Genomic DNA, 27,823 nt, shown 5'->3' on the forward strand with positions numbered 1-27,823 from the left:
CCACTAGAACCGGTATGAAATAAGCTTTCTTTTGCATATAGTTTTATTGCCTAAACTATACGTTAACATACTCAAAATCCAGTGCAAAGCTGAGCTTAGGTGTAGGAATTGTCTTAGAAAATCCAAAATGATAAAAAGTTCGAAAAACAGCTACCTTTGAAAAGTCGTCATAAATTATGTACTTCGTATTTCAAAAAATCTAAAGATGCCAAAATGTGACAAATTACGTCTACTTTTCAATTCACTTTTTCAAAATTTTCTACTGTAACAGGAACAGCTTTGGCGGTCGATTGATTGAAAAGTACGGGTTTTACACAACTTTTTTACATTTTTTGTGGCCATGATCTTAGAAAATTTTCAAAAAAAATTTCCATATGCGCAACATATAGCTTCTAACTTCAGCTTTCTCAGGCACTAAGTAAAATTTTTTTCGAGCACTTAATAACTGATTTACAACCCTTTTCCTGAAGCATGTTTTTTTCATAAAATTTTTCTTGTACTGTAAATAACTTTAAAGTTATTGATTGTAGTTGAAAATTGTCTGAGAAACATATTTGAGTCGAATTATAAGCTATTCAAAACTTTAAATTTGGTAGAAATCGGTTGAGAAACAAGGGAGTTTTAGCGAAAACGGTGTTTGCCGTCATTTGACCGCTCGCGGTATGAATAGGTATATCACATACGTTATTCGAAAACCGTAACACTTAAAAAAAATTTAAAAACGCAAAAATACTTGCATTTCAAAAACAAAAATAGTCCTGTCGTTAAATTTGCGAAAAAACAATTATATAAGGCGTAATCATCGTTTAAAGTTCAAAAACCGTCATTTGACCGCCTCCGGTACGTTTAGTGTTAATGTGGCACATGTGCCAAAATCTAACGTTTTCTGAAACAAACTTCCCTAATATTCTCCGCCTTCCAAAATCAACAATTTTAAGTTATTTTGAATATTTTTAATGCTGCTTGAATATATCAAAAAGAATAAAAAAAACTTTCAAAAATTTAGGGAAAATTTGAATGACAACACTGATTTTTTTAAAGCTCGGTCACAATACAGAAAGTTGGAGAAAGCGGCGATTTTCGAGATTTTCGAAAGAACTATGGATCGTAGTAAGATCCTAAGGAAAATCCGGAACAACATCAAAAACATATTTTTTAGCTTCCTGAGTTCATTCAGATCACATCGGAATAGCCAAGATCAATATACAGTCCAAGTAGGCCATTTTACTCAATGAGTTAGCTGAGGGTTTTCAAGATTTTTATAAGAGATTTTAAATAAAAAACATTTAAAAAGGAGATCAAATGTATTCGATTTTCATTTTTATAGAATGGCAATTAAATGGCAAAAAGGCATTAAACACCATCCGTTCTTCATGAGAGATTTGTTACATAATGTCCATTGTATAAATTAAGTTTCCCGGCATTATCCAGAATAAACGGCACAGAGTAATCGACGATTAAAAGGTCGATATTTAAATGATTATTAACTACTCGAGTGGATAAGATGCGTTAAAATCAGGAAATTTACATGTACTTCGCTTGGCAAATATTTCATATCTTAATTATTTTTCAGTTACTTACTTATAACAAAACAATTTAGTTTTAATTTTCTAACGAAAAACTGGTAATTTTACCGAATTTAAAACTATTTTAAGAATTTCTACAGAACAATCGGTGTTTTTACCGTAAGACAGTTATTTTACGAAATGGTCATTTACCGAACGTCGAATTTAAAAAAAAATCGCAGCTAACATCAAGCGCCGTGCAGATTAAGCCCCTATGTTCAGATTCATCATTTAATATTATACCAAATTTGAAGCGAATTTTTCGCTATATAAATTTGACTAAAATGAAATTTTTTTTTATTCAAGTTGAAAGGATATGCGCTGCTTCCCTCGAATTCATTTTTTTACGAATAAGATTATTGAAACGTCGTAACTGGCTCATTGCGGATTCAGTTTACCTTGATTAATTGATGATTTATCAATCTATGATAATTAATGATTAAAGAAATAAAAGGAAGGAATAAGTTTAATGTTCGGATAGTTTTAAAAATAAAAAAAAAACTCCAATCTATTTGGTTTTTTAGTTTACAATATAATTCTTAGTATATCTCAAAGGTAAAAACAAACTTTGTCTTAGGAAACAAGAAAATAATGTTGGATTTGATCTGGCGACTTCTTTGTAGATCTACTTTTTGCGGGGATTCCGATAAGTCCCCATCCTGGTTTTTACTTCTGTTGTTTCAACCAATACTCTAAGGGGTTTCAACAATCAACGGCCTATGATTGTTTCATCTCTCGTCTAAGAACACTGTATTTAAATCCTGAATTGCTCAATAATGCCTGATCCTGAGGTGTTTGGGCAAACATTATTTACCCTTTCGTATAGCAAAGGTAAACGTTGGGTTGAACGTGTATCATACAATCGAATACACTTGAAATGCATAATGCCAACCGGTTTGACTCTCCATAAAATTGAATGTATTACTTATTGTAAAATGGTATCCTACCCATTCATGTTTGGGTAAAACATGCCAAACTATCTTCGTTGAAATTGATTTGCAACCATGTGGATAACGGTTAAAAGAAGGATATCAGTAAAGATATTGCGAGATATCAAATGAAGTAGCACTTGTCTAGAAGAGGCGTTCCCCCTTATTCGGCCGCTTCCTGGTCCTGATGTTTATCCTTTTTCTTCTTCTTTTTCTTTTCCTTACCTTCGGTGGGCTGGAAAATTAAAAAAAGGTTTATGGAATGTACCAAAATGAGCGAACAAATTTTAAACTAACCTCTGCCGATTCCTCAGCTTCAGCGGGTGCAGCAGTGGCTTCATCCTCATCGCTCTTGTGCTTCTTCTTCTTCTTTTTCTTCTTTTCCCCGGCAGCATCATCGCCGCCCACCGCAGAGTTGTTCAACGAAACATCGCCAGCACTGCCGACGCTCAATTTGCGCTAGAAGATTTTGAAACAATGGAATTTTTAAAAATTCTTACTCTGAATTTGTTTTGTGCAAATGTTTGTGAAAAATAGATGAACTATAACACGTTTTGTCGTCAAAAACTTAAAATTCTGTAAAGCTGATGAGTCTTTTGTACTTTTCTTCAAATGACATTTTAGTGATAATAAAAAAGTATAAATTTTGGTTCGGACAAAAAGGTAATTGGTTTTTTATCTCTTGTGGCCTTTACGTCACCACAAATTTGTCAATAACTAATAATACCGAAAAGGTTCGTCTATAAAAAATGATGGATGATTTATCATTAAGGGCTTCCAACATTTTTTTCAAAGTGTCTCGAAATTCAAATTCGTTGATCGGGGGATGAAAGTTTAGAACGATTCCTTAGAACACTGATAATTTTTTTAAGCTTTCAAATCGAGTTTTAATAATTTAAGAAATGTTTGTCGCAAGTCTATCTTCTAGGCCAGGTGCATCACGCAGGTTTTTTAATTATTGAAATTTAAGTTGCTGTTTCCTTCGTTCCATGATATAGGTATGTGTTTGAGAAGTCTCAACTCACCTTTCCTCCGGTCATTTCATCTTCAGCACCGGCTCCATCGCCATTGGTAGCTTTCGGTGCAGCCGGTTTGCTGTAATCCGAGTACCCGGTCAGCCATTCCCTGGGAGTTTTATCGTTCGGTTTGCCGTACTTGTCCAGCTTTCCGGCGGCAATCAGTTGTTTCTTCATCGATGCCTTCGGTCCTAAGCCCCACTTGCGCGGGTACGTGTCCCGTTCCATGATGACACGCTTGATCCGGGCACAGACTCCGTGATCACAGCTGGCCATCGAAGCCGTTGTCATGAGGGCAATGGCCAGGGCGATGGCTTCTCCCTTGGTCGTCACAATGACGATTTCCTGGTCCAGCTCAATGCCGTCTTCGTAGCGAAGCACTCCGGGAATCATTATTTTCGCTCCGTAGCAAACGGCATTGATCGAACTGTCTTTCATGATGATACGTTTGTGTCCGATCAGAAGACCCTCCAAGGGTTTGATGACTCTTCTGAGCATGGACTCGTCTTTATGATTTTCGTAAAGGTACTGAGCATCCAGAACATCATGCATGGTCACCATGCCGTCCTTTTCGGATTGGATTCCGGAACGAACACGTCGAAGCTCCAACATTTGACCTCCTACCCCGGTGACCAAACCAAGATGTACGCACATGGTACGAATATAGGAACCTGCCTCGCAGCTCACCCAGAACACACCCATGTTCCGCTGCTGGTCGTAATCCAGCAATTTTGAATCATATACTGTACGAACGCGAAGCTGCCGCTTTACAGCTGAAATCAACGGTGGTCGCTGGAACAAAGCTCCCCGGAGTTTCTCCAGACCCTGATTAACTTTGGCAATCGATTCGACAGCAGAATGAAGCTTAAATACAGCCACATACTCCTTTCCGGCACTCTGTTGACTCTTTACCAATCGTGTGGCTCTATCGACGCACACAATCAAGCATCCGGTGACCTTCGGATCCAGAGTACCGGAATGACCTGTTTTATCCACCTTCAAGATTTTCTTTATCCAAGCTACCACTTCATGGGAGCTTGGATTGGATGGTTTGTCCAAATTAATGAACCCGGACGTTACGTAGTCTTTAATCTTTCGGTTCAACGGTGACGATCCAAATGGCAACGGAGTATAATGATTGGTCCGGACGTTTAACCGATCGAAATTTTTTAACAACAGTGGCCATTTAGACGTATCCAATTTGGCAATGGCCGAAGATGGCTTGATTTGGAAGTCTCCCGACTTCTGAATCTCTCCCAGATTCTCTATCTCGGCACCCGGTTCCTGCTTAATCTTCTTCTTTTTCTTCTCCTTCTTGATGATCGGAGATCCCATTTCTAGAAGAGAAATAGGAAGTCGCTTTTACATTTGAAAAAAAAAATCCAAAACCCAACAACCGCGTGTTTCACAGGCAAAAAACGAAGCTCATTTCGATACTTACCAACGTCCGACATTTTCAAGCTGCTCAAAATGCACCTAAATCAAGGACAGACACAGAAAATTCTGTGCTTTTCAAACACTTTCCCACGATTCTCCTAGCAATGCGACACTTTTCCAGATAAACTAACACGCCATTCGTACCGGTTTTCACTGGAGAAACAAACGGATCGCCCCTTCCTGGCCTATATCAAAATATTGAGCTGCGGACTCGAACGGAGCAAAACACGCGTGCGGCCAAATGTGAGAACGCTTTTGTTTTGAGGTTAGGTGTTTGTTGTGAGAGAGCGTGCGATTGCAGCTGACAGCACTTTGTTTACTTTTTGTGGTGTGGGCCGCACTCCAGGAGAAAATTCACGCTTAGATATTAACCTCATACATTTTGTCGCTGAATCCCCAAACCGGGATATTGTCGGGGTGTTCGTAAATTGATTTTTTCTTCGAAGTGATTTTTTCTATCGATGCTGGCGTTCGTAAATTAAACAAACTGTATGCAAAAATATTGGAAGGTGATTTGACATCTACCAAAAAAATCGATGCATCACCCAAAAAATCATTTTACGAACACGCTGTATATCTCGCGTGAGCTTTCATTACGTCGAATGAAACAGAAACACCGAACCGAGAAAAACGCTTCTGAAATTTGAAGAGGGTTTTTCAAATCCTATTTTTATTCCTTCGCCGATAACCCTTCAAAAAATACGCAACATTCATGGAAACTAATTGTGTCAGATATTCCACATGATGAATTTAATTTTTTGCAATTTTTAGAGCTATTTTTTAATCATAATAGGAACATACGACATATTCAAACATAAATCGTTCATACGTCTGAACACATTCGTCGTTTGGAGGGGAAATTTGTTTCATTCGTCTCTTTTCTTTCGTCCTTTGATTCGTTCAACTTGCACATACGCCCAAATGTTTCTGATGAAAATACTATGGAAAATTTTCAATTTTCTCGGCGTAGTGGCTGTTTAATAAGTGGTGTAACGGTAAATTGGTGAGTAAATGCATAATGAAATGTGTGAATCGGGTGCGACATCGATCAAACCAACTCGCTGCTGCTGATCAGCTTTCTGTTGCCGATCAGCTGGAGGGGAAATTTGTCTCATTCGTCCTTTGATTCGTTCAACTTGCACTTACGCCCAAATGTTTCTGAGGCAATTACCGGTAAATTTTCCAAATTTTTTTGGCATAGTGAATGTTAACAGTGAATTATCGAGTGTAGCGGTGAATTTATTAGTGAATGCGTAATAAAAGTGTGAATTGGGTGATTGGGTGACTAATAGCAGCAGGCTGCTGCCGATCAGCCTGCTGCTGTTAGTTGTTAGGTTTGCTGCTACTGCTGCTGTTCGGTTTCTTTTCCTTGCTGCATTATTGTACATCGTACGAAAGCCTTGAGTATCGATTTAAGAACACCTGAAAACAAGAATCTGAAATAATATTGCCAGGTTGATATTCTGATTACCTCTACCTGTATACACTGTTTCCTCATAGAATCCATAGCGAATGTGCTAGGTTTTTCTTCCTCTGCACATTCGCCGTTTAGAAGAAGGGACGTAAGCAACATTGAAATGGGCAAGCACGGTTTTGTTTCATTCGTCATTTTGAAAGTCTTAAATTTTATGCATTAAAAGGGTTTAAATTAATTGTTTCATTAATCATATAGGTAGATAATGTTATAATGAAGCTTTTTTAGGGAATATCTCAGTTTTTCAAATTTTGTTTCATTCGACGTAATGAAAGCTCACGCGAGATATATAGGATTTCGGTAAAATAATTACCGAACTCGTTTATTTTCGTTTACTGTGTAGCAAATTCGCTATGGATTCCATAAGCAAACAAGTGTATACAGAGGGATAATGAGAATATCAACCGTCATTATTTCAAATTCTTATTTTGAAGCGTTTTTAAATCGATACTCAAGGCCTTCGAACGCCGTAAAATAATGCAGCAAGGAAAGAATCCGACCACCCGCATACTAAAAAACTATATCTCAAATATTCTATACCATACATCGACGGCTCCAGAAAAAGTGATTGTCCCTGAAAACGCAGATGTTCTATTAAACTTTACTTCGAAAACGCTAACAACGAAACATGAACGTTTATATGAAAGAGTGATAGTAGCTTGAACGGTGATAGAATGGTTTGACGGTTTCCTTCAAATTTTCATTAATCGTAAAAATGACCTCGAACCGTTACCCATACCGTTCAATCCTTCTGTCAAATTTACGTCGAAAATTGACGAAACGCCGGTCAGAGATGCCACATGGTTTGCACAAAAATCAGTACACAATAATGAAAATATCTTTTTAATTTCTCATATTCTGATACAACTCTAGAGTGTTTCTACGACAATAACTAAATTTGAAAGCAACATTTTAAATGATAGTACATCATTATTGAAGTTATTTTGTGTTTTTTTTTAAATTTAGGTACTGATTTTGGAATTGACAAGATTCAACAATGCAGACATACCCAAGAATTATCAGCTTATGAGCTTCTCTGATCTAACAAGTTAGAAATTAAGTGCTATTATAGTGCTCATGGTTACTTGGGTATGATTGCACATTAATTTTTAATCAGTTTAAAACAAATTTCAACCTCATTAAAGAAGTTAAGACATTAAAAAATATAATATTTTTGATCTATAAATCTTTTCTCCTTCATCATAAGTTAATTCAACAAAGAAGAGAATAAAAAGTCTATATTTTGAAAAATCTTTAAACTTAGCACCACTGACTGTTTGATGTCGTTCGTGTTGCTGCTCCGGAAAAAAAACAACAACAATTTTCTTTTGTCGCGTTTAAATTCGGCTTTTTTCACACCTCGCTCGCCTGGTATTCCACTGTCCACAACACAACAGAAATAGGATCGGAGGATCACGGAGGACGTCGTTTCGAATGTTTGAATGGAAGGCCAGCTACAACCTTCCAAAAACTTCTACATTTTCAACAGCTACCACCTGAATTACGGAGCCAGGAGGCTCATAAAATTAGCTAAACATCCGGCTAAGGCAGTGACGATGCTCGTGGAAATTTTACCACCAAGACTGCCGTGGGAGAATCGGATTCCTGTTTTCAATAGGTAGGTGTAATTTATAATTCTGCAAAATTCCAATCAAACAAGGTAGCAAAACAGAATTTTACAATTTCAATAGAAATATGAGAAATTGAGAACTTTTTTTTTTGCTTCTTTCAGGTTATGGATGCCAGCTACTATCCCATCTCCCGACGTAGCCCAAGCCGTAAGGGTTCTTAACACTGGATGGCATTCAAATATGAGAGACGAGCTTCTATTTTATGTTTAAAAAGGAACGAAATAAAATGAGAATGTAATTAAAACCAATGTACCCAGGAACCATTTGTTTCTCTCTCAATCCGAAAATTCTAGCTATTCACGCACGGTTGCAATTAACGTACGCATAGCGTTGTTGAACGTTATGACGAGTCGTTTCAAGACTTCAACCGTAAATGTCTCATTATAAACGTACTTCAAGAATTACTTCAACAATAACAGTTTGAAGAGCAAAATATGTTTACATGAGCGATTTTTGGACGTTATCTAAACTGTTTGTTTAACAGTTCCTCCATATAAATGTTTTAACGGTTTTAAACAGTTACATAACCTAACAACATATTTAAAATACAATCATTTTGAAATTCACGATTCCAGCAATGTATTTTACAGTTTCCATAATCGTTTGCTAAAAGTTTTTTTACGCTTCCTCAAATCATCGTTTGACTATTAAAGAAATCGTTTGGTTACAATCTTTATTTATGCGGGCAGCAGCAGTAGCAGCAAACCTACGGGCCATAGACTAAACAAATGGCGTGTGCAAATTCGATTGTTTCACAACGATTGTTTGATTCTATACTCGCCCATACACGATACATATTTCACGCGAACACAAAAGATTGCTGGCGAACACAGCAAAAGCAACAATAAAAAAACCACCTCCACCCCGGCGGGGACTGAGTGTTTGGCCTGAATTTTGTACAAACAGCACCATACACCATGCCACAGAGGGTTGTTTGTACAAAATATTTCGATCCCGACCGATTGTACTCAAACCGTTTGCGCGCTCATTCAAAGGGGCCGTTCGGTTGTATACTGTTTACCGGAATTCCATTTACCGGAAAACCATTTACCGGAATGCTATTTACCGGAAATTCATTTACCGGAATGAACCGTTTACCGGACTGCTATTTACCGGAATGAACCATTTACCGGACTGACATTAACCGGAATGTACTATTTACCGGAATGCCATTTACCGGAATAAGAATTTTTAAGAACAAATCTATTATTGCATCCCGTTTACCCGTGAACTTTTGTCCAGAATGATTTTTGGTCGAGATTTGGGTACTTTAATTGATTTCATGATAACCAGTGAGTGTGGCTTTTAAAACCGTTTTCGTTTTTAGTATCCGACTCCTCACGCTGCGCGTTCGAACTTGAAAGACATATTGTCCTTCACGCTGTCGCGTGGCGGACGGGGCTAAGGGATCACCCCTAGCTTTCACGCAGACCTAGGAAGCCCCGACAGACCTAGACCAATGTAATAGGGCCGCCGCTTCCGACGGCGGGTCGGCGGCCGCCTCGGATTTGGGAGCCTCGGCGGCTTTGTGCCGCCTCTGCCCCTTCATCCTCGTTGGTTGCGGCTTTGCCGCAAAGAATAATATTTTTAAACCCTCTTTTTTAGAAACAAGTTCTTTTTTTCGGATTCCAGTTTGTATAGAAATATTCAATACTCTGGGAAATGGTCCTTCAGGCGAATTTTTTTTTTAGAAATGGTAAATTTTCGGGGAATTGGGGTACAACCCAAATTTATACGTATCAAAGAAATTCCGGTAAATGGGACTTCCGGTAAGTGGTTTTCCGGTAAATGGTATAGTCCGGTAAATGGTTTTCCGGTAAATGGTATAGTCCGGTAAATGGAATTCCGGTAAATAGTACAGTCCGGTAAATGGTATTCCGGTAAATGGTACTTCCGGTAAATGGAATTCCGGTAAACAGTATACAACCGGCCGTTCACATACCACGTAGACAACTGAGGAGGGGAGGGGGTATGGAAATGTCCACGCTTGTCCACGGAGAGGGGGGTAGGGGTTTGGGTCATGTCCACGTGGACATTCTTACTTTCAAAATATTCTCTAAAGGCGAATAAATATTAAGAAGTTTAAATCAAAATCTTAAAATGGCAAAGCTTTCCAGTTTAAGTTTTAACAATAAGTAGCTACTTGAAAGTAAGTGATGAATATGATAATTTAGAAATTTAAAATTTTTACAATTATATTATATCAGGAAATTCTTATGCGTTTTTTTTTCAAAATCAGCCATTTCAATAACAAAAAGGCAAAAAGTGGTGTTTTCAAGCCGTCAAATTATGGTATTTAAAAAAAAATATTTCGAATCTGTCCACGTGGACATCCGGGGAGGGGGGTAGGGGTTTGTCAAATGTCCACGCTTGTCCACGGAGGGGGAGGAGGGGGTCAAAAATCTCATTTTTCTGTCCACGTGGTATCTGAACGGCCCCAAACCGTGCCATACACGATGCAAATCGTATTCACAGGGACAGAATGTCATCGAATTTCGTGGCATTTGTGCATAATGTTGTGTAGTCTATAGCGGGCCATAAATCAGCAAATGGCGTGTGCAAATTCGATTATTGAACGACGATTGTTTGATCTATGCTCACCCACACACGATACAAACAAATTTTGCACGAACACAAACGATTGCTGGCGAAAACAGCAACAGCAACAACAAAAAACCACCTCCACACCAAGGTGGGTATATATTCAGAAGGTGTTCCCGAATAACAAATTCCCGATTCAGCCATTTTGGCTATGTAGGCTATGCAACTATACGGAACTCATGAAGTTTGTTTACGAACAAACCACAGAAAAGCTGAGCAAAAAATAAACAAACTCATTGAGAGCCCCGCTCACTCCTCGCCTACTTACTGTGAAAGTCGGAGAACCTAGTGTATCTAAGAACCTTGCTCCACACCAAGGTTATTTTATTACTAGGTTTTCTGACTTTAACAGTAAGTAGGCGAGAAGTGCGCGGTGACGAGTGGAAGCAAGTGGTAAGCTCGTTACGTTTGTTAGTAAACATAAAAAATTTGTATTCAATGGCAGTTTTATTTTTGAATCTCCTTTTCTCGAATATTGGGGCATTTGTGTTTCATGTTTAAGCAAGTGCCGTCTCTTCCATGGCGAGTCCTATTGTTGCCGACAACGAGATTTGATCGTAGCAGGCATTGACAGATTTGAATAAAATTTTCACATATACGTCAGAGAGAAGAAAATTGACACGTGTTTTTTGCTCGTTCAAATAAATCAAGGAGTTCTTTTGTAAAATACTGCTTTTCCAAATACGGTCCGAAATTTAAACTTACCCCAGCGGAAACCTCCGGAAGCGACAGATTGCTCGGCCAGTAGAGTCCGAGGTTTAATATTTGGTCCTTCCCACCGGCAGGTAAAACCCGTTAGATTGCTCGGCCAGTAGAGTCCGAGGTTTAATATTTGGTCCTTCCCACCGGCAGGTAAAACCCGTTAGATTGCTCGGCCAGTAGAGTCCGAGGTTTAATATTTGGTCCTTCCCACCGGCAGGTAAAACCCGTTAGATTGCTCGGCCAGTAGAGTCCGAGGTTTAATATTTGGTCCTTCCCACCGGCAGGTAAAACCCGTTAGATTGCTCGGCCAGTAGAGTCCGAGGTTTAATATTTGGTCCTTCCCACCGGCAGGTAAAACCCGTTAGATTGCTCGGCCAGTAGAGTCCGAGGTTTAATATTTGGTCCTTCCCACCGGCAGGTAAAACCCGTTAGATTGCTCGGCCAGTAGAGTCCGAGGTTTAATATTTGGTCCTTCCCACCGGCAGGTAAAACCCGTTAGATTGCTCGGCCAGTAGAGTCCGAGGTTTAATATTTGGTCCTTCCCACCGGCAGGTAAAACCCGTTAGATTGCTCGGCCAGTAGAGTCCGAGGTTTAATATTTGGTCCTTCGAAACTTAACACCAGTTTATATGGAACCTAACCTGCGCCGAACAGAAAGATCAACGGCAGGTAAAGTCCCGAAGAAGTTCGACGATTTCGTTTACAAACTTCCACAAGCAAGTACAATGTATCGTACTCCGGTGAAAGAAGTTCCTGCGTTATCACATGATGCTGTCATTCCTGGGCCGTCTGAAGTGGGCGCAGCACATGCAAGAGTGCACTCCGAGTCGGGTGATAATGCTAGAAGCAAAACCGGAAATATGAGTTGTAGGAGTAGACGATCGATAAGTAGCAGAAAGTCAGTCGTTAGTGAAACTGTTAGTCAGATTAGAGCACTAGAATTGGAAAACCAATTAGAAAAGGAAGAGTTAGAAGCATCTCTAAGAGTAGATCAGATTAGAGCTCAACAAAAACTAGAGGAGCTAAAGATACAGAAAGATTTAGAGATGCAACTAGAAAAGAAAAAGTCTGAGTTTCAACGTAGGCGCATTGAAAGGGAGATTCAGATTAACGAACTGAAATCTGTTTCGAGAAGTTCCATTCATAGTAGCCCTGATCGTCGTGTCCGGAGTTGGGTTGAAGACATTCCTGACGGTCATGAACAACCTATCCCACCACCTCGTTTTTGATCCCCCCGTGGACCGCGGCTCTGGACAAACCGAAGTTGTTACGCAAGCACTGAAAGCGTTGCAGTATCGTGCTGTGAGAGATTTGCCTCAGTTCAACGGAAACTTGATGGAATGGCCCATTTTCGAAAATGAATTCAATATTTCCACTGTTGAATTTGCTTTATCAAGTCAAGACAACCTGAGAAGGCTGAATAAAGCGCTTCACGGCAAGGCCAGACAGTGCGTTGAGGCTCTCCTTACCTCCGCTGAAAATGTGAACCAGATTATGAAACTGTTGAAAACGAATTTTGGACGTACAGAATGGATTGTGTCGAATAGGCTGGACATGCTTAGAAACCTGGAAACAGTTAGAGAGGGAAATATTGAATCATTTAGGACGTTTTTCAACGCTGTTACTGGTACTGCTGTGGCTCTGAAAAATGTTAACGCTGAAATGTATTTGATGAATCCCGAATTAATTGCTCATCTAGCAGACAAGCTGCCAACATTTAGCAAGCAGATGTGGATTCGTCACAAGGCCAGTTTGACGAGAGAAAATAGGATGATAACTTTCGACATTTTTTCTGGTTGGTTGGAGGATGAGTTGGACAACCAACTAGCCAGTGTCAATCCTACCTTCCTTAGTCGTCGTCAGGCACCCGTCCAAAGAGTAAGACCGCCTGTGTTCCAGGTCAGCAACACTGCAACTGATAGCCGATCTCAATGTCCTCTATGCTCATCTGAAGAACACCCTGGTTTGAAGCAATGTGAGAAGTTTTTGAAAATGTCTATTGAGCAGCGTAGATCGACGGTAAGAGGATGTAAAGCGTGCTATCTATGCCTTGAAGTGGATCATTCGCGACGGAATTGTAAATCGAACAAGACCTGCTCGATATGCAAGAAAAACCATCATCAGCTCGTTCATCCTGGTAACGATTCGAAGCAACCTGTCCTAACTGTAGGTGGAACATGCAATACGATTGTGGGTTGTAACACAATACTTCGAGTAGGAAAGGTGCGCATCCGTAGTAAAACTAAAACTGAAGAAGTTTTTGCACTTTTCGACGAAGGATCATCGCTGACCATGTTAGATTCTTCGATCGCTAAGGAAATGGATTTGCAGGGTACAGTTTCTCCAATTTCGTACCGTTGGACCAACGGAATCACGCATACAGACGACACATCGATGATCATTTCTCTGCAAATATCTGGACCTTCTGATCAGGCAGTCTGGCACAAGATGAATAACGTTAGGACGATCAAGAACATGAAGCTTTCGCAAATGAATTTCGACTTAGCTCAGATTCGTCAGTTGTATCCTCTGTTAGACGAAGAAAAGCTGAAAGTTATCGAAAATGCAACTCCTCGTATGCTGATCGGTTCAAATAATGCTGGTTTAATTGTTCCTCTGAAAACCATCCAGTATTCGATTCGAGGATTACAGCTCACTCGATGTCATTTGGGTTGGACAGTCCATGGAGAAATTCAACCTGTTGCAGAATGCATTGAGATTCCTCATGTTTTACTATGTTCGATTGAAGACATGGAGTTGACTGATTTAATAAAAACTATGTACGCTGTTGATAATTTTGGGATGACAACTCAGTCACCTAAAATGGCTGAAGAGGATACGAGAGCAGTAGATATTATGAACCGTACCATCAAGTGCATCGGCGATCGTTATGAGGTAGGTCAGCTGTACAAGTTCAATCACTTCACGTTTCCTGACAGCAAACCACAGGCGTTGCGTCGTTTGAAAGTGATGGAAAAAAAGATGGATGCAGATCCCGAATTTGCAGATCAATATTGCAACAAAATCGAAGACTATCTACAAAAAGGCTACGCGCGTAAACTGACCGGTCCTGAATTGCTCGAAACACCTAACACCTGGTATTTGCCACACTTTAGCGTTTGCAGTGCTAAAAAGTTCCGATTGGTCATGGATGCAAAAGCAAAGTCAAACGGTTTCTCTTTAAATGACTTGCTTCTTAAAGGTCCTGATTTGGTTCCTCCACTTATTGCGGTCCTGATGCGTGGCCGTAGAAACAAGATTGCGTTTATGGCTGATATTCAGGAAATGTTTCATCAGGTGCGCATTCGACCTGAGGATCAGAACTCGCAAAGGTTCTTTTGGCGAGGAATGGAACGCAAGAAGGCCCCTGATGTGTACGTCATGCAAGCGATGATTTTTGGTGCTGTATCTTCGCCTTGTATAGCGCAGTACATTAAAAATTTTAATGCAAATAGACTTGATGAAGCATTACCAGGAGTGCGAGAGGCGGCCTTGTGTCAGCATTATGTGGACGACTATTTTGATTGTCGCGATACCGAAGGTGAGGCCATCCAATTGATAAACAACGTCATCGAGGCACATCGACAAGGTGGTTTTAAACTTGTGAAATTCGTTTCCAACTCCGTAGCTGTGATGAAGTCCATCGATTCCTCTTTGAAAGCTGCTGATGAGAAAGAGTGCCGAGTGCTCGGTCTGAAGTGGGACCTCCGAAGTGATGAATTTGTGTTCCCGTTAAAGTTCTCGAACTTGCCAACCTCAAAAGTCATCACTAAACGACAGCTGCTCAAGTTCATGATGAGTATTTTCGATCCTCTAGGTGTCCTTGGTCCGATAACCATTCATCTGAAGATCCTTTTCCAAGATTTATGGCGCCTGCAAATCGATTGGGACGATGATATTCCAGATGGTCTTATGACAAATTGGAATGGATGGCTAGAGCAAATAGGTCAGATAGGCGAGGTGAGAATTCCAAGATATTATTTTCCACGACTGTCATCTGTTGGTGCAGTTGAGCTGCATGCATTTTGTGATGCAAGTGACAAAGCTTTTGCTTGTGTTGTATATATGGTACATAGAATCCGGAACGTTTCTCACGTAGCTTTAATCATCGCCAAATCAAAAGTAGCTCCTCTGAAGGCTCAAACTGTTCCCCGTCTTGAACTACAAAGCTGTGTAACCGGTAGTCAGATGGTGAAGACTATTCAGGATGAGCTAAAAATAGAAATAACATCAGTTCATTTTTGGACAGATTCTAGAATTTGTTTAGGATGGTTAAACTCGACACAGAAGTTAACGGCATACGTAGGATCCCGAGTCACTAAGATAAAAGAGAACGGGCACAATTCCGATTTATGGAAATGGATTCCATCAAACTTGAACGTTGCTGATTTTGGCACCAAGAATTCGATGTTCTGCAATATGAATATTTGGCTGAACGGTCCGGAATTCTTGCGTTTTGATCAGGAACACTGGCCAAAACAAGAAACCTTAACACTGACTAACGAAGAAGCAATTAATTTCAATGCTGATATAGAAGTAGAGGATAATTTGCTAATTTGTTTACAAATATCCACCCAAAAATGTTTTGATCTTCCTGATATAACACGCTTCTCAGATTTTAATCGCCTAACGAGAAGTACAGCATATTACTTGAAAATGCTTAAAATTTTAGCGCTACCCAAGTCAGAAAAACCTGAAAGATTTTCAATCGACGTGAATGATATCAACCAAGCAAGAATGATGTTGTATCAGAAAGTTCAAGCTGAAGCGTTCGGTGAAGAGCTGGTTCTTCTCAAAAAGCAGGATTTCGTCAAACGAACTAGCCGTTTATTCGCATACTCACCTTTTCTTCATGAGGGCATTATCAGAATGCGAGGACGAGTTCAAGATAGCAGCCAGCCTTTCGAAGTGAATAATCCTGTTATTCTTCCGGACAATCATCATTTCACGAACCTGTTAATAAAGATGTATCATATTGCGAATGGGCACCAAGGCACTGAGACGATTATTAACAACTTGAATCAGCGGCACAGAATTCTCAAAATTAGGTCTCAAGTTAAAAAATTTGCCCGTACATGTTTGAGATGTTGCGAGCTTCGGGCGAACCCAAAAATACCACAAATGGGTAACCTTCCTCCAGAGCGGACGACACCTTTCGTTTTCCCGTTTACGTATACAGGCATCGACTATTTTGGGCCACTGACTGTGAAAGTTGGGCGACGTACAGAAAAGCGTTGGGTCGCACTTTTCACCTGCCTTTCGAGTCGAGCTTTACATCTGGAAGTGGTACCTTCGTTGGATACAAGTAGTTGTTTGATGGCTATAAGATGTTTCATGTCGATTCGGGGAATTCCTCAAAAAATTCTAACCGATAATGGAACGAACTTTGTAGGAGCGGACCGTGAGACGAAAAAGCTGCTGCAGGAGTTGGATCTGCAACAGATTGCGGATACGCTGAGTGTGAGAGGAGTACAATGGGCGTTCATCCCACCCGGAGCGCCGCATTTTGGTGGATGTTGGGAGCGACTTGTCCGCTCTGTAAAAACAGCGCTTCGATCCATGTTGAAGGATAGGCATCCCTCGGACCTGGTGTTGCGTACTGCTCTTTGTGAAGTTATGAACGTTGTTAACAATAGGCCGTTGACACATGTTCCTGAAGATCCGCAAGATCCTGAACCGATCACACCTAATATGATATTACTTGGTAGAAACAATCATATGCAATACGATCATGATTTCGACGAACGGGACCTAAATTGTCGAGCTGCGTACAAACATGCTCAAATATACGCTGACAGGTTCTGGCGCAAGTGGGTGTTTTCGTACCGACCTGAGCTGCTGAAACGCCACAAGTGGCAAGACAACCGTAACCGGCACGAATACGCTGTAGGTGATCTTGTAATGATTGTCGACGAGAACATGCATCGCGGGTGCTGGCCTAAAGGTATCATCGATAAGGTAATGCGAGGAACCGACGGTAATGTCCGAACAGTATCAGTACGAACTGCGTTTTCATCATACGTAAGACCAGTTACAAAAATAATCGTATTACAACCCAGAGCGTCTGGTGCCCCGGAGGATGTTGCCGACAACGAGATTTGATCGTAGCAGGCATTGACAGATTTGAATAAAATTTTCACATATACGTCAGAGAGAAGAAAATTGACACGTGTTTTTTGCTCGTTCAAATAAATCAAGGAGTTCTTTTGTAAAATACTGCTTTTCCAAATACGGTCCGAAATTTAAACTTACCCCAGCGGAAACCTCCGGAAGCGACAGATTGCTCGGCCAGTAGAGTCCGAGGTTTAATATTTGGTCCTTCCCACCGGCAGGTAAAACCCGTTAGATTGCTCGGCCAGTAGAGTCCGAGGTTTAATATTTGGTCCTTCCCACCGGCAGGTAAAACCCGTTAGATTGCTCGGCCAGTAGAGTCCGAGGTTTAATATTTGGTCCTTCCCACCGGCAGGTAAAACCCGTTAGATTGCTCGGCCAGTAGAGTCCGAGGTTTAATATTTGGTCCTTCCCACCGGCAGGTAAAACCCGTTAGATTGCTCGGCCAGTAGAGTCCGAGGTTTAATATTTGGTCCTTCCCACCGGCAGGTAAAACCCGTTAGATTGCTCGGCCAGTAGAGTCCGAGGTTTAATATTTGGTCCTTCCCACCGGCAGGTAAAACCCGTTAGATTGCTCGGCCAGTAGAGTCCGAGGTTTAATACCTATAAAGAAAACTGATTCCTGTCCAGTGTACGGTATGTAACAAAATATTATTTTATTTCTTAAAAGGTTCAAATGGTACTCGGATTGATTAGATCCCGGATCGCAGATTGAGTGCCATTCCCTGCCTGGATTTAGACAAGGTGTTCCGAAGGCATTCAGTCAACGTGATGACGATTGAATGTAAATTTACGACCGATGAACAGCTGAAAGGTGAGGTGAAGCAATCGATAAGCAAAGCTCGCCTATAACCCCAGACGCTTTGAGAGGTCAGATTTGACAAGATTCGCCGACATTCAAGAGTTTCCCGGAGTCGAAGGTTGTGATAGTGGAAACATTCCTCAGCTGGCACGCTGTCCAGCAAGAACAAACTTCTCTTTTTTCGTGTTTTTAAGTGATAATCCATCTAAACCATCCTGCCAGAATTCCGAAATATTAAGAAAGCTATAAACTCTAATTATATATATTATTTATCAGCAGAACAGAACGAAAAAAATATATTCAACAACTTATTTTTTACTATTTCACGAATTCTATAATCATTTTTACTTGATCTGCTGTACCTTTAGCTGATCCTTAGGAACATTTTGTATTTATTTACACAATGATGTTTAATTTGTCCACATGATTCGATACGTGTAGATTGTATAAATTCTTCACTGGTAGGCGGTTCTGGTTCACTTTATTGATTACAATCTTTCGCAGCTAGAATAAGTCTGGTTAGCCAGCGGGTTTGGTGATATTCAGTTTGGCTCGTACCACCAAATATTCTATTCGTCAGCAGCGGTTCCTGCTATCCGGTTTTCCGTTCATCTTCAACTAGAGCGAATGCTATCTACGGGACTGGGTGATGTAACGTAAAACATTGTGATCCCAACCGGTTTAAGTTTATTCACTCTCCTGCAGGAGTATTTTTCGCACCAAACAGTGAAAACCGTCTTCCGGATATTGCATCGCAAGGAAAACTGTAATTGGAAAATGTAAACCTGTGTGCTTTTTATTTTTTTTCGTTCATTTTAATCATACCTACCTGCACTTTCCGCGTTTTGGAGACCTGCTTCGAAAAATGTCCATTATTCATCGAAAAATATCCAACATTTATCCCGCAACAGGGCAACCAACCGAGTAGGATCCCTAGGGAAGGGAAATGAACGAACTCTTCTTTTTATTCCAACCGATGATGGTATCATCGCTACTAGAATCTACAGCTTCTCGACACTTGGAGGTATTCTCTGAGTTAAGGTCCTCAGGAGTCTTCCAGGTCAATCTCCTGGACGATGGTTCCTTCAAACTAGGGCAATTTCCTCAAATCTAATCTTACACATGATTGAACTAAAGGAAAACCGTGTGCTTTGTTGGTAAACAAACGCAACGTAGCCTTGGTAGCCAATTTGAAAAACCAACATGGTTGATTCGGAAATTTTGTAGATCAGTACACCTACTATGTACCCCCCTTGGCTCCACACATCACACAAGCTGTCAAAAATTGACAGCGCATGATTTTTGATTGCGATTTGATGACGATTAGGGTTCCCAAAATGTCAATTTGCCACGATGATGACACCCAAGGTTATTTTATTACTAGGTTTTCTGACTTTAACAGTAAGTAGGCGAGAAGTGCGCGGTGACGAGTGGAAGCAAGTGGTAAGCTCGTTACGTTTGTTAGTAAACATAAAAAATTTGTATTCAATGGCAGTTTTATTTTTGAATCTCCTTTTCTCGAATATTGGGGCATTTGTGTTTCATGTTTAAGCAAGTGCCGTCTCTTCCATGGCGAGTCCTATTGTTGCCGACAACGAGATTTGATCGTAGCAGGCATTGACAGATTTGAATAAAATTTTCACATATACGTCAGAGAGAAGAAAATTGACACGTGTTTTTTGCTCGTTCAAATAAATCAAGGAGTTCTTTTGTAAAATACTGCTTTTCCAAATACGGTCCGAAATTTAAACTTACCCCAGCGGAAACCTCCGGAAGCGACAGATTGCTCGGCCAGTAGAGTCCGAGGTTTAATATTTGGTCCTTCCCACCGGCAGGTAAAACCCGTTAGATTGCTCGGCCAGTAGAGTCCGAGGTTTAATATTTGGTCCTTCCCACCGGCAGGTAAAACCCGTTAGATTGCTCGGCCAGTAGAGTCCGAGGTTTAATATTTGGTCCTTCCCACCGGCAGGTAAAACCCGTTAGATTGCTCGGCCAGTAGAGTCCGAGGTTTAATATTTGGTCCTTCCCACCGGCAGGTAAAACCCATTAGATTGCTCGGCCAGTAGAGTCCGAGGTTTAATATTTGGTCCTTCCCACCGGCAGGTAAAACCCGTTAGATTGCTCGGCCAGTAGAGTCCGAGGTTTAATATTTGGTCCTTCCCACCGGCAGGTAAAACCCGTTAGATTGCTCGGCCAGTAGAGTCCGAGGTTTAATATTTGGTCCTTCCCACCGGCAGGTAAAACCCGTTAGATTGCTCGGCCAGTAGAGTCCGAGGTTTAATATTTGGTCCTTCCCACCGGCAGGTAAAACCCGTTAGATTGCTCGGCCAGTAGAGTCCGAGGTTTAATATTTGGTCCTTCGAAACTTAACACCAGTTTATATGGAACCTAACCTGCGCCGAACAGAAAGATCAACGGCAGGTAAAGTCCCGAAGAAGTTCGACGATTTCGTTTACAAACTTCCACAAGCAAGTACAATGTATCGTACTCCGGTGAAAGAAGTTCCTGCGTTATCACATGATGCTGTCATTCCTGGGCCGTCTGAAGTGGGCGCAGCACATGCAAGAGTGCACTCCGAGTCGGGTGATAATGCTAGAAGCAAAACCGGAAATATGAGTTGTAGGAGTAGACGATCGATAAGTAGCAGAAAGTCAGTCGTTAGTGAAACTGTTAGTCAGATTAGAGCACTAGAATTGGAAAACCAATTAGAAAAGGAAGAGTTAGAAGCATCTCTAAGAGTAGATCAGATTAGAGCTCAACAAAAACTAGAGGAGCTAAAGATACAGAAAGATTTAGAGATGCAACTAGAAAAGAAAAAGTCTGAGTTTCAACGTAGGCGCATTGAAAGGGAGATTCAGATTAACGAACTGAAATCTGTTTCGAGAAGTTCCATTCATAGTAGCCCTGATCGTCGTGTCCGGAGTTGGGTTGAAGACATTCCTGACGGTCATGAACAACCTATCCCACCACCTCGTTTTTGATCCCCCCGTGGACCGCGGCTCTGGACAAACCGAAGTTGTTACGCAAGCACTGAAAGCGTTGCAGTATCGTGCTGTGAGAGATTTGCCTCAGTTCAACGGAAACTTGATGGAATGGCCCATTTTCGAAAATGAATTCAATATTTCCACTGTTGAATTTGCTTTATCAAGTCAAGACAACCTGAGAAGGCTGAATAAAGCGCTTCACGGCAAGGCCAGACAGTGCGTTGAGGCTCTCCTTACCTCCGCTGAAAATGTGAACCAGATTATGAAACTGTTGAAAACGAATTTTGGACGTACAGAATGGATTGTGTCGAATAGGCTGGACATGCTTAGAAACCTGGAAACAGTTAGAGAGGGAAATATTGAATCATTTAGGACGTTTTTCAACGCTGTTACTGGTACTGCTGTGGCTCTGAAAAATGTTAACGCTGAAATGTATTTGATGAATCCCGAATTAATTGCTCATCTAGCAGACAAGCTGCCAACATTTAGCAAGCAGATGTGGATTCGTCACAAGGCCAGTTTGACGAGAGAAAATAGGATGATAACTTTCGACATTTTTTCTGGTTGGTTGGAGGATGAGTTGGACAACCAACTAGCCAGTGTCAATCCTACCTTCCTTAGTCGTCGTCAGGCACCCGTCCAAAGAGTAAGACCGCCTGTGTTCCAGGTCAGCAACACTGCAACTGATAGCCGATCTCAATGTCCTCTATGCTCATCTGAAGAACACCCTGGTTTGAAGCAATGTGAGAAGTTTTTGAAAATGTCTATTGAGCAGCGTAGATCGACGGTAAGAGGATGTAAAGCGTGCTATCTATGCCTTGAAGTGGATCATTCGCGACGGAATTGTAAATCGAACAAGACCTGCTCGATATGCAAGAAAAACCATCATCAGCTCGTTCATCCTGGTAACGATTCGAAGCAACCTGTCCTAACTGTAGGTGGAACATGCAATACGATTGTGGGTTGTAACACAATACTTCGAGTAGGAAAGGTGCGCATCCGTAGTAAAACTAAAACTGAAGAAGTTTTTGCACTTTTCGACGAAGGATCATCGCTGACCATGTTAGATTCTTCGATCGCTAAGGAAATGGATTTGCAGGGTACAGTTTCTCCAATTTCGTACCGTTGGACCAACGGAATCACGCATACAGACGACACATCGATGATCATTTCTCTGCAAATATCTGGACCTTCTGATCAGGCAGTCTGGCACAAGATGAATAACGTTAGGACGATCAAGAACATGAAGCTTTCGCAAATGAATTTCGACTTAGCTCAGATTCGTCAGTTGTATCCTCTGTTAGACGAAGAAAAGCTGAAAGTTATCGAAAATGCAACTCCTCGTATGCTGATCGGTTCAAATAATGCTGGTTTAATTGTTCCTCTGAAAACCATCCAGTATTCGATTCGAGGATTACAGCTCACTCGATGTCATTTGGGTTGGACAGTCCATGGAGAAATTCAACCTGTTGCAGAATGCATTGAGATTCCTCATGTTTTACTATGTTCGATTGAAGACATGGAGTTGACTGATTTAATAAAAACTATGTACGCTGTTGATAATTTTGGGATGACAACTCAGTCACCTAAAATGGCTGAAGAGGATACGAGAGCAGTAGATATTATGAACCGTACCATCAAGTGCATCGGCGATCGTTATGAGGTAGGTCAGCTGTACAAGTTCAATCACTTCACGTTTCCTGACAGCAAACCACAGGCGTTGCGTCGTTTGAAAGTGATGGAAAAAAAGATGGATGCAGATCCCGAATTTGCAGATCAATATTGCAACAAAATCGAAGACTATCTACAAAAAGGCTACGCGCGTAAACTGACCGGTCCTGAATTGCTCGAAACACCTAACACCTGGTATTTGCCACACTTTAGCGTTTGCAGTGCTAAAAAGTTCCGATTGGTCATGGATGCAAAAGCAAAGTCAAACGGTTTCTCTTTAAATGACTTGCTTCTTAAAGGTCCTGATTTGGTTCCTCCACTTATTGCGGTCCTGATGCGTGGCCGTAGAAACAAGATTGCGTTTATGGCTGATATTCAGGAAATGTTTCATCAGGTGCGCATTCGACCTGAGGATCAGAACTCGCAAAGGTTCTTTTGGCGAGGAATGGAACGCAAGAAGGCCCCTGATGTGTACGTCATGCAAGCGATGATTTTTGGTGCTGTATCTTCGCCTTGTATAGCGCAGTACATTAAAAATTTTAATGCAAATAGACTTGATGAAGCATTACCAGGAGTGCGAGAGGCGGCCTTGTGTCAGCATTATGTGGACGACTATTTTGATTGTCGCGATACCGAAGGTGAGGCCATCCAATTGATAAACAACGTCATCGAGGCACATCGACAAGGTGGTTTTAAACTTGTGAAATTCGTTTCCAACTCCGTAGCTGTGATGAAGTCCATCGATTCCTCTTTGAAAGCTGCTGATGAGAAAGAGTGCCGAGTGCTCGGTCTGAAGTGGGACCTCCGAAGTGATGAATTTGTGTTCCCGTTAAAGTTCTCGAACTTGCCAACCTCAAAAGTCATCACTAAACGACAGCTGCTCAAGTTCATGATGAGTATTTTCGATCCTCTAGGTGTCCTTGGTCCGATAACCATTCATCTGAAGATCCTTTTCCAAGATTTATGGCGCCTGCAAATCGATTGGGACGATGATATTCCAGATGGTCTTATGACAAATTGGAATGGATGGCTAGAGCAAATAGGTCAGATAGGCGAGGTGAGAATTCCAAGATATTATTTTCCACGACTGTCATCTGTTGGTGCAGTTGAGCTGCATGCATTTTGTGATGCAAGTGACAAAGCTTTTGCTTGTGTTGTATATATGGTACATAGAATCCGGAACGTTTCTCACGTAGCTTTAATCATCGCCAAATCAAAAGTAGCTCCTCTGAAGGCTCAAACTGTTCCCCGTCTTGAACTACAAAGCTGTGTAACCGGTAGTCAGATGGTGAAGACTATTCAGGATGAGCTAAAAATAGAAATAACATCAGTTCATTTTTGGACAGATTCTAGAATTTGTTTAGGATGGTTAAACTCGACACAGAAGTTAACGGCATACGTAGGATCCCGAGTCACTAAGATAAAAGAGAACGGGCACAATTCCGATTTATGGAAATGGATTCCATCAAACTTGAACGTTGCTGATTTTGGCACCAAGAATTCGATGTTCTGCAATATGAATATTTGGCTGAACGGTCCGGAATTCTTGCGTTTTGATCAGGAACACTGGCCAAAACAAGAAACCTTAACACTGACTAACGAAGAAGCAATTAATTTCAATGCTGATATAGAAGTAGAGGATAATTTGCTAATTTGTTTACAAATATCCACCCAAAAATGTTTTGATCTTCCTGATATAACACGCTTCTCAGATTTTAATCGCCTAACGAGAAGTACAGCATATTACTTGAAAATGCTTAAAATTTTAGCGCTACCCAAGTCAGAAAAACCTGAAAGATTTTCAATCGACGTGAATGATATCAACCAAGCAAGAATGATGTTGTATCAGAAAGTTCAAGCTGAAGCGTTCGGTGAAGAGCTGGTTCTTCTCAAAAAGCAGGATTTCGTCAAACGAACTAGCCGTTTATTCGCATACTCACCTTTTCTTCATGAGGGCATTATCAGAATGCGAGGACGAGTTCAAGATAGCAGCCAGCCTTTCGAAGTGAATAATCCTGTTATTCTTCCGGACAATCATCATTTCACGAACCTGTTAATAAAGATGTATCATATTGCGAATGGGCACCAAGGCACTGAGACGATTATTAACAACTTGAATCAGCGGCACAGAATTCTCAAAATTAGGTCTCAAGTTAAAAAATTTGCCCGTACATGTTTGAGATGTTGCGAGCTTCGGGCGAACCCAAAAATACCACAAATGGGTAACCTTCCTCCAGAGCGGACGACACCTTTCGTTTTCCCGTTTACGTATACAGGCATCGACTATTTTGGGCCACTGACTGTGAAAGTTGGGCGACGTACAGAAAAGCGTTGGGTCGCACTTTTCACCTGCCTTTCGAGTCGAGCTTTACATCTGGAAGTGGTACCTTCGTTGGATACAAGTAGTTGTTTGATGGCTATAAGATGTTTCATGTCGATTCGGGGAATTCCTCAAAAAATTCTAACCGATAATGGAACGAACTTTGTAGGAGCGGACCGTGAGACGAAAAAGCTGCTGCAGGAGTTGGATCTGCAACAGATTGCGGATACGCTGAGTGTGAGAGGAGTACAATGGGCGTTCATCCCACCCGGAGCGCCGCATTTTGGTGGATGTTGGGAGCGACTTGTCCGCTCTGTAAAAACAGCGCTTCGATCCATGTTGAAGGATAGGCATCCCTCGGACCTGGTGTTGCGTACTGCTCTTTGTGAAGTTATGAACGTTGTTAACAATAGGCCGTTGACACATGTTCCTGAAGATCCGCAAGATCCTGAACCGATCACACCTAATATGATATTACTTGGTAGAAACAATCATATGCAATACGATCATGATTTCGACGAACGGGACCTAAATTGTCGAGCTGCGTACAAACATGCTCAAATATACGCTGACAGGTTCTGGCGCAAGTGGGTGTTTTCGTACCGACCTGAGCTGCTGAAACGCCACAAGTGGCAAGACAACCGTAACCGGCACGAATACGCTGTAGGTGATCTTGTAATGATTGTCGACGAGAACATGCATCGCGGGTGCTGGCCTAAAGGTATCATCGATAAGGTAATGCGAGGAACCGACGGTAATGTCCGAACAGTATCAGTACGAACTGCGTTTTCATCATACGTAAGACCAGTTACAAAAATAATCGTATTACAACCCAGAGCGTCTGGTGCCCCGGAGGATGTTGCCGACAACGAGATTTGATCGTAGCAGGCATTGACAGATTTGAATAAAATTTTCACATATACGTCAGAGAGAAGAAAATTGACACGTGTTTTTTGCTCGTTCAAATAAATCAAGGAGTTCTTTTGTAAAATACTGCTTTTCCAAATACGGTCCGAAATTTAAACTTACCCCAGCGGAAACCTCCGGAAGCGACAGATTGCTCGGCCAGTAGAGTCCGAGGTTTAATATTTGGTCCTTCCCACCGGCAGGTAAAACCCGTTAGATTGCTCGGCCAGTAGAGTCCGAGGTTTAATATTTGGTCCTTCCCACCGGCAGGTAAAACCCGTTAGATTGCTCGGCCAGTAGAGTCCGAGGTTTAATATTTGGTCCTTCCCACCGGCAGGTAAAACCCGTTAGATTGCTCGGCCAGTAGAGTCCGAGGTTTAATATTTGGTCCTTCCCACCGGCAGGTAAAACCCGTTAGATTGCTCGGCCAGTAGAGTCCGAGGTTTAATATTTGGTCCTTCCCACCGGCAGGTAAAACCCGTTAGATTGCTCGGCCAGTAGAGTCCGAGGTTTAATATTTGGTCCTTCCCACCGGCAGGTAAAACCCGTTAGATTGCTCGGCCAGTAGAGTCCGAGGTTTAATACCTATAAAGAAAACTGATTCCTGTCCAGTGTACGGTATGTAACAAAATATTATTTTATTTCTTAAAAGGTTCAAATGGTACTCGGATTGATTAGATCCCGGATCGCAGATTGAGTGCCATTCCCTGCCTGGATTTAGACAAGGTGTTCCGAAGGCATTCAGTCAACGTGATGACGATTGAATGTAAATTTACGACCGATGAACAGCTGAAAGGTGAGGTGAAGCAATCGATAAGCAAAGCTCGCCTATAACCCCAGACGCTTTGAGAGGTCAGATTTGACAAGATTCGCCGACATTCAAGAGTTTCCCGGAGTCGAAGGTTGTGATAGTGGAAACATTCCTCAGCTGGCACGCTGTCCAGCAAGAACAAACTTCTCTTTTTTCGTGTTTTTAAGTGATAATCCATCTAAACCATCCTGCCAGAATTCCGAAATATTAAGAAAGCTATAAACTCTAATTATATATATTATTTATCAGCAGAACAGAACGAAAAAAATATATTCAACAACTTATTTTTTACTATTTCACGAATTCTATAATCATTTTTACTTGATCTGCTGTACCTTTAGCTGATCCTTAGGAACATTTTGTATTTATTTACACAATGATGTTTAATTTGTCCACATGATTCGATACGTGTAGATTGTATAAATTCTTCACTGGTAGGCGGTTCTGGTTCACTTTATTGATTACAATCTTTCGCAGCTAGAATAAGTCTGGTTAGCCAGCGGGTTTGGTGATATTCAGTTTGGCTCGTACCACCAAATATTCTATTCGTCAGCAGCGGTTCCTGCTATCCGGTTTTCCGTTCATCTTCAACTAGAGCGAATGCTATCTACGGGACTGGGTGATGTAACGTAAAACATTGTGATCCCAACCGGTTTAAGTTTATTCACTCTCCTGCAGGAGTATTTTTCGCACCAAACAGTGAAAACCGTCTTCCGGATATTGCATCGCAAGGAAAACTGTAATTGGAAAATGTAAACCTGTGTGCTTTTTATTTTTTTTCGTTCATTTTAATCATACCTACCTGCACTTTCCGCGTTTTGGAGACCTGCTTCGAAAAATGTCCATTATTCATCGAAAAATAT

The 27,823-nt window shown here is 41.2% G+C and overlaps 3 protein-coding genes across 3 annotated transcripts; 2 read left to right on the plus strand and 1 right to left on the minus strand.

Annotated features, from left to right (window-relative positions):
* Positions 1-2,076: 2,076 nt before the first annotated feature.
* Positions 2,077-5,228, minus strand: LOC129752713 (H/ACA ribonucleoprotein complex subunit 4). Its single transcript, XM_055748487.1, has 4 exons — positions 4,952-5,228; positions 3,520-4,847; positions 2,792-2,953; positions 2,077-2,729 (listed from the first exon to the last, which is right to left on the minus strand). Exons 1-4 carry the CDS (start codon positions 4,962-4,964, stop codon positions 2,658-2,660), a joined length of 1,575 nt encoding a protein of 524 aa, XP_055604462.1. The 5' UTR covers positions 4,965-5,228; the 3' UTR covers positions 2,077-2,657.
* A 6,852-nt stretch (positions 5,229-12,080) lies between these two features.
* Positions 12,081-17,457, plus strand: LOC129757831 (uncharacterized). Its single transcript, XM_055755155.1, has 3 exons — positions 12,081-12,435; positions 12,503-15,301; positions 16,535-17,457. The coding sequence occupies exons 1-3, from the start codon at positions 12,081-12,083 to the stop codon at positions 17,455-17,457; spliced, it is 4,077 nt and encodes a 1,358-aa protein (XP_055611130.1).
* A 780-nt stretch (positions 17,458-18,237) lies between these two features.
* Positions 18,238-26,122, plus strand: LOC129757837 (uncharacterized). The gene is made up of 4 exons (XM_055755167.1): positions 18,238-18,280; positions 20,675-21,100; positions 21,168-23,966; positions 25,200-26,122. Exons 1-4 carry the CDS (start codon positions 18,238-18,240, stop codon positions 26,120-26,122), a joined length of 4,191 nt encoding a protein of 1,396 aa, XP_055611142.1.
* Positions 26,123-27,823: the final 1,701 nt, after the last annotated feature.

The sequence above is a fragment of the Uranotaenia lowii genome, chromosome 1 (assembly GCF_029784155.1).
Source record: "Uranotaenia lowii strain MFRU-FL chromosome 1, ASM2978415v1, whole genome shotgun sequence".
In the NCBI taxonomy this organism is placed as follows: domain Eukaryota; kingdom Metazoa; phylum Arthropoda; class Insecta; order Diptera; family Culicidae; genus Uranotaenia; species Uranotaenia lowii.

Bases quoted from the DNA above. Each gene is read 5' to 3' on its own strand.
- LOC129752713 (XM_055748487.1), bottom strand. The intron at 2,954-3,519 runs GTGAGTTGAGAC...AAAATCTTCTAG, and splicing joins ATGAAATGACCGGAGGAAAG to CGCAAATTGAGCGTCGGCAG. The intron at 2,730-2,791 runs GTTAGTTTAAAA...TTAATTTTCCAG, and splicing joins AAGCTGAGGAATCGGCAGAG to CCCACCGAAGGTAAGGAAAA.
- LOC129757831 (XM_055755155.1), top strand. From the start codon at position 12,081: ATGTATCGTACTCCGGTGAAAGAAGTTCCTGCGTTATCACATGATGCT. The intron at 12,436-12,502 runs GTAGGCGCATTG...TTCCATTCATAG, and splicing joins GAAAAAGTCTGAGTTTCAAC to TAGCCCTGATCGTCGTGTCC. The intron at 15,302-16,534 runs GTCAGATAGGCG...TTACGTATACAG, and splicing joins TGGATGGCTAGAGCAAATAG to GCATCGACTATTTTGGGCCA.
- LOC129757837 (XM_055755167.1), top strand. From the start codon at position 18,238: ATGACGATTGAATGTAAATTTACGACCGATGAACAGCTGAAAG. The intron at 21,101-21,167 runs GTAGGCGCATTG...TTCCATTCATAG, and splicing joins GAAAAAGTCTGAGTTTCAAC to TAGCCCTGATCGTCGTGTCC. The intron at 23,967-25,199 runs GTCAGATAGGCG...TTACGTATACAG, and splicing joins TGGATGGCTAGAGCAAATAG to GCATCGACTATTTTGGGCCA.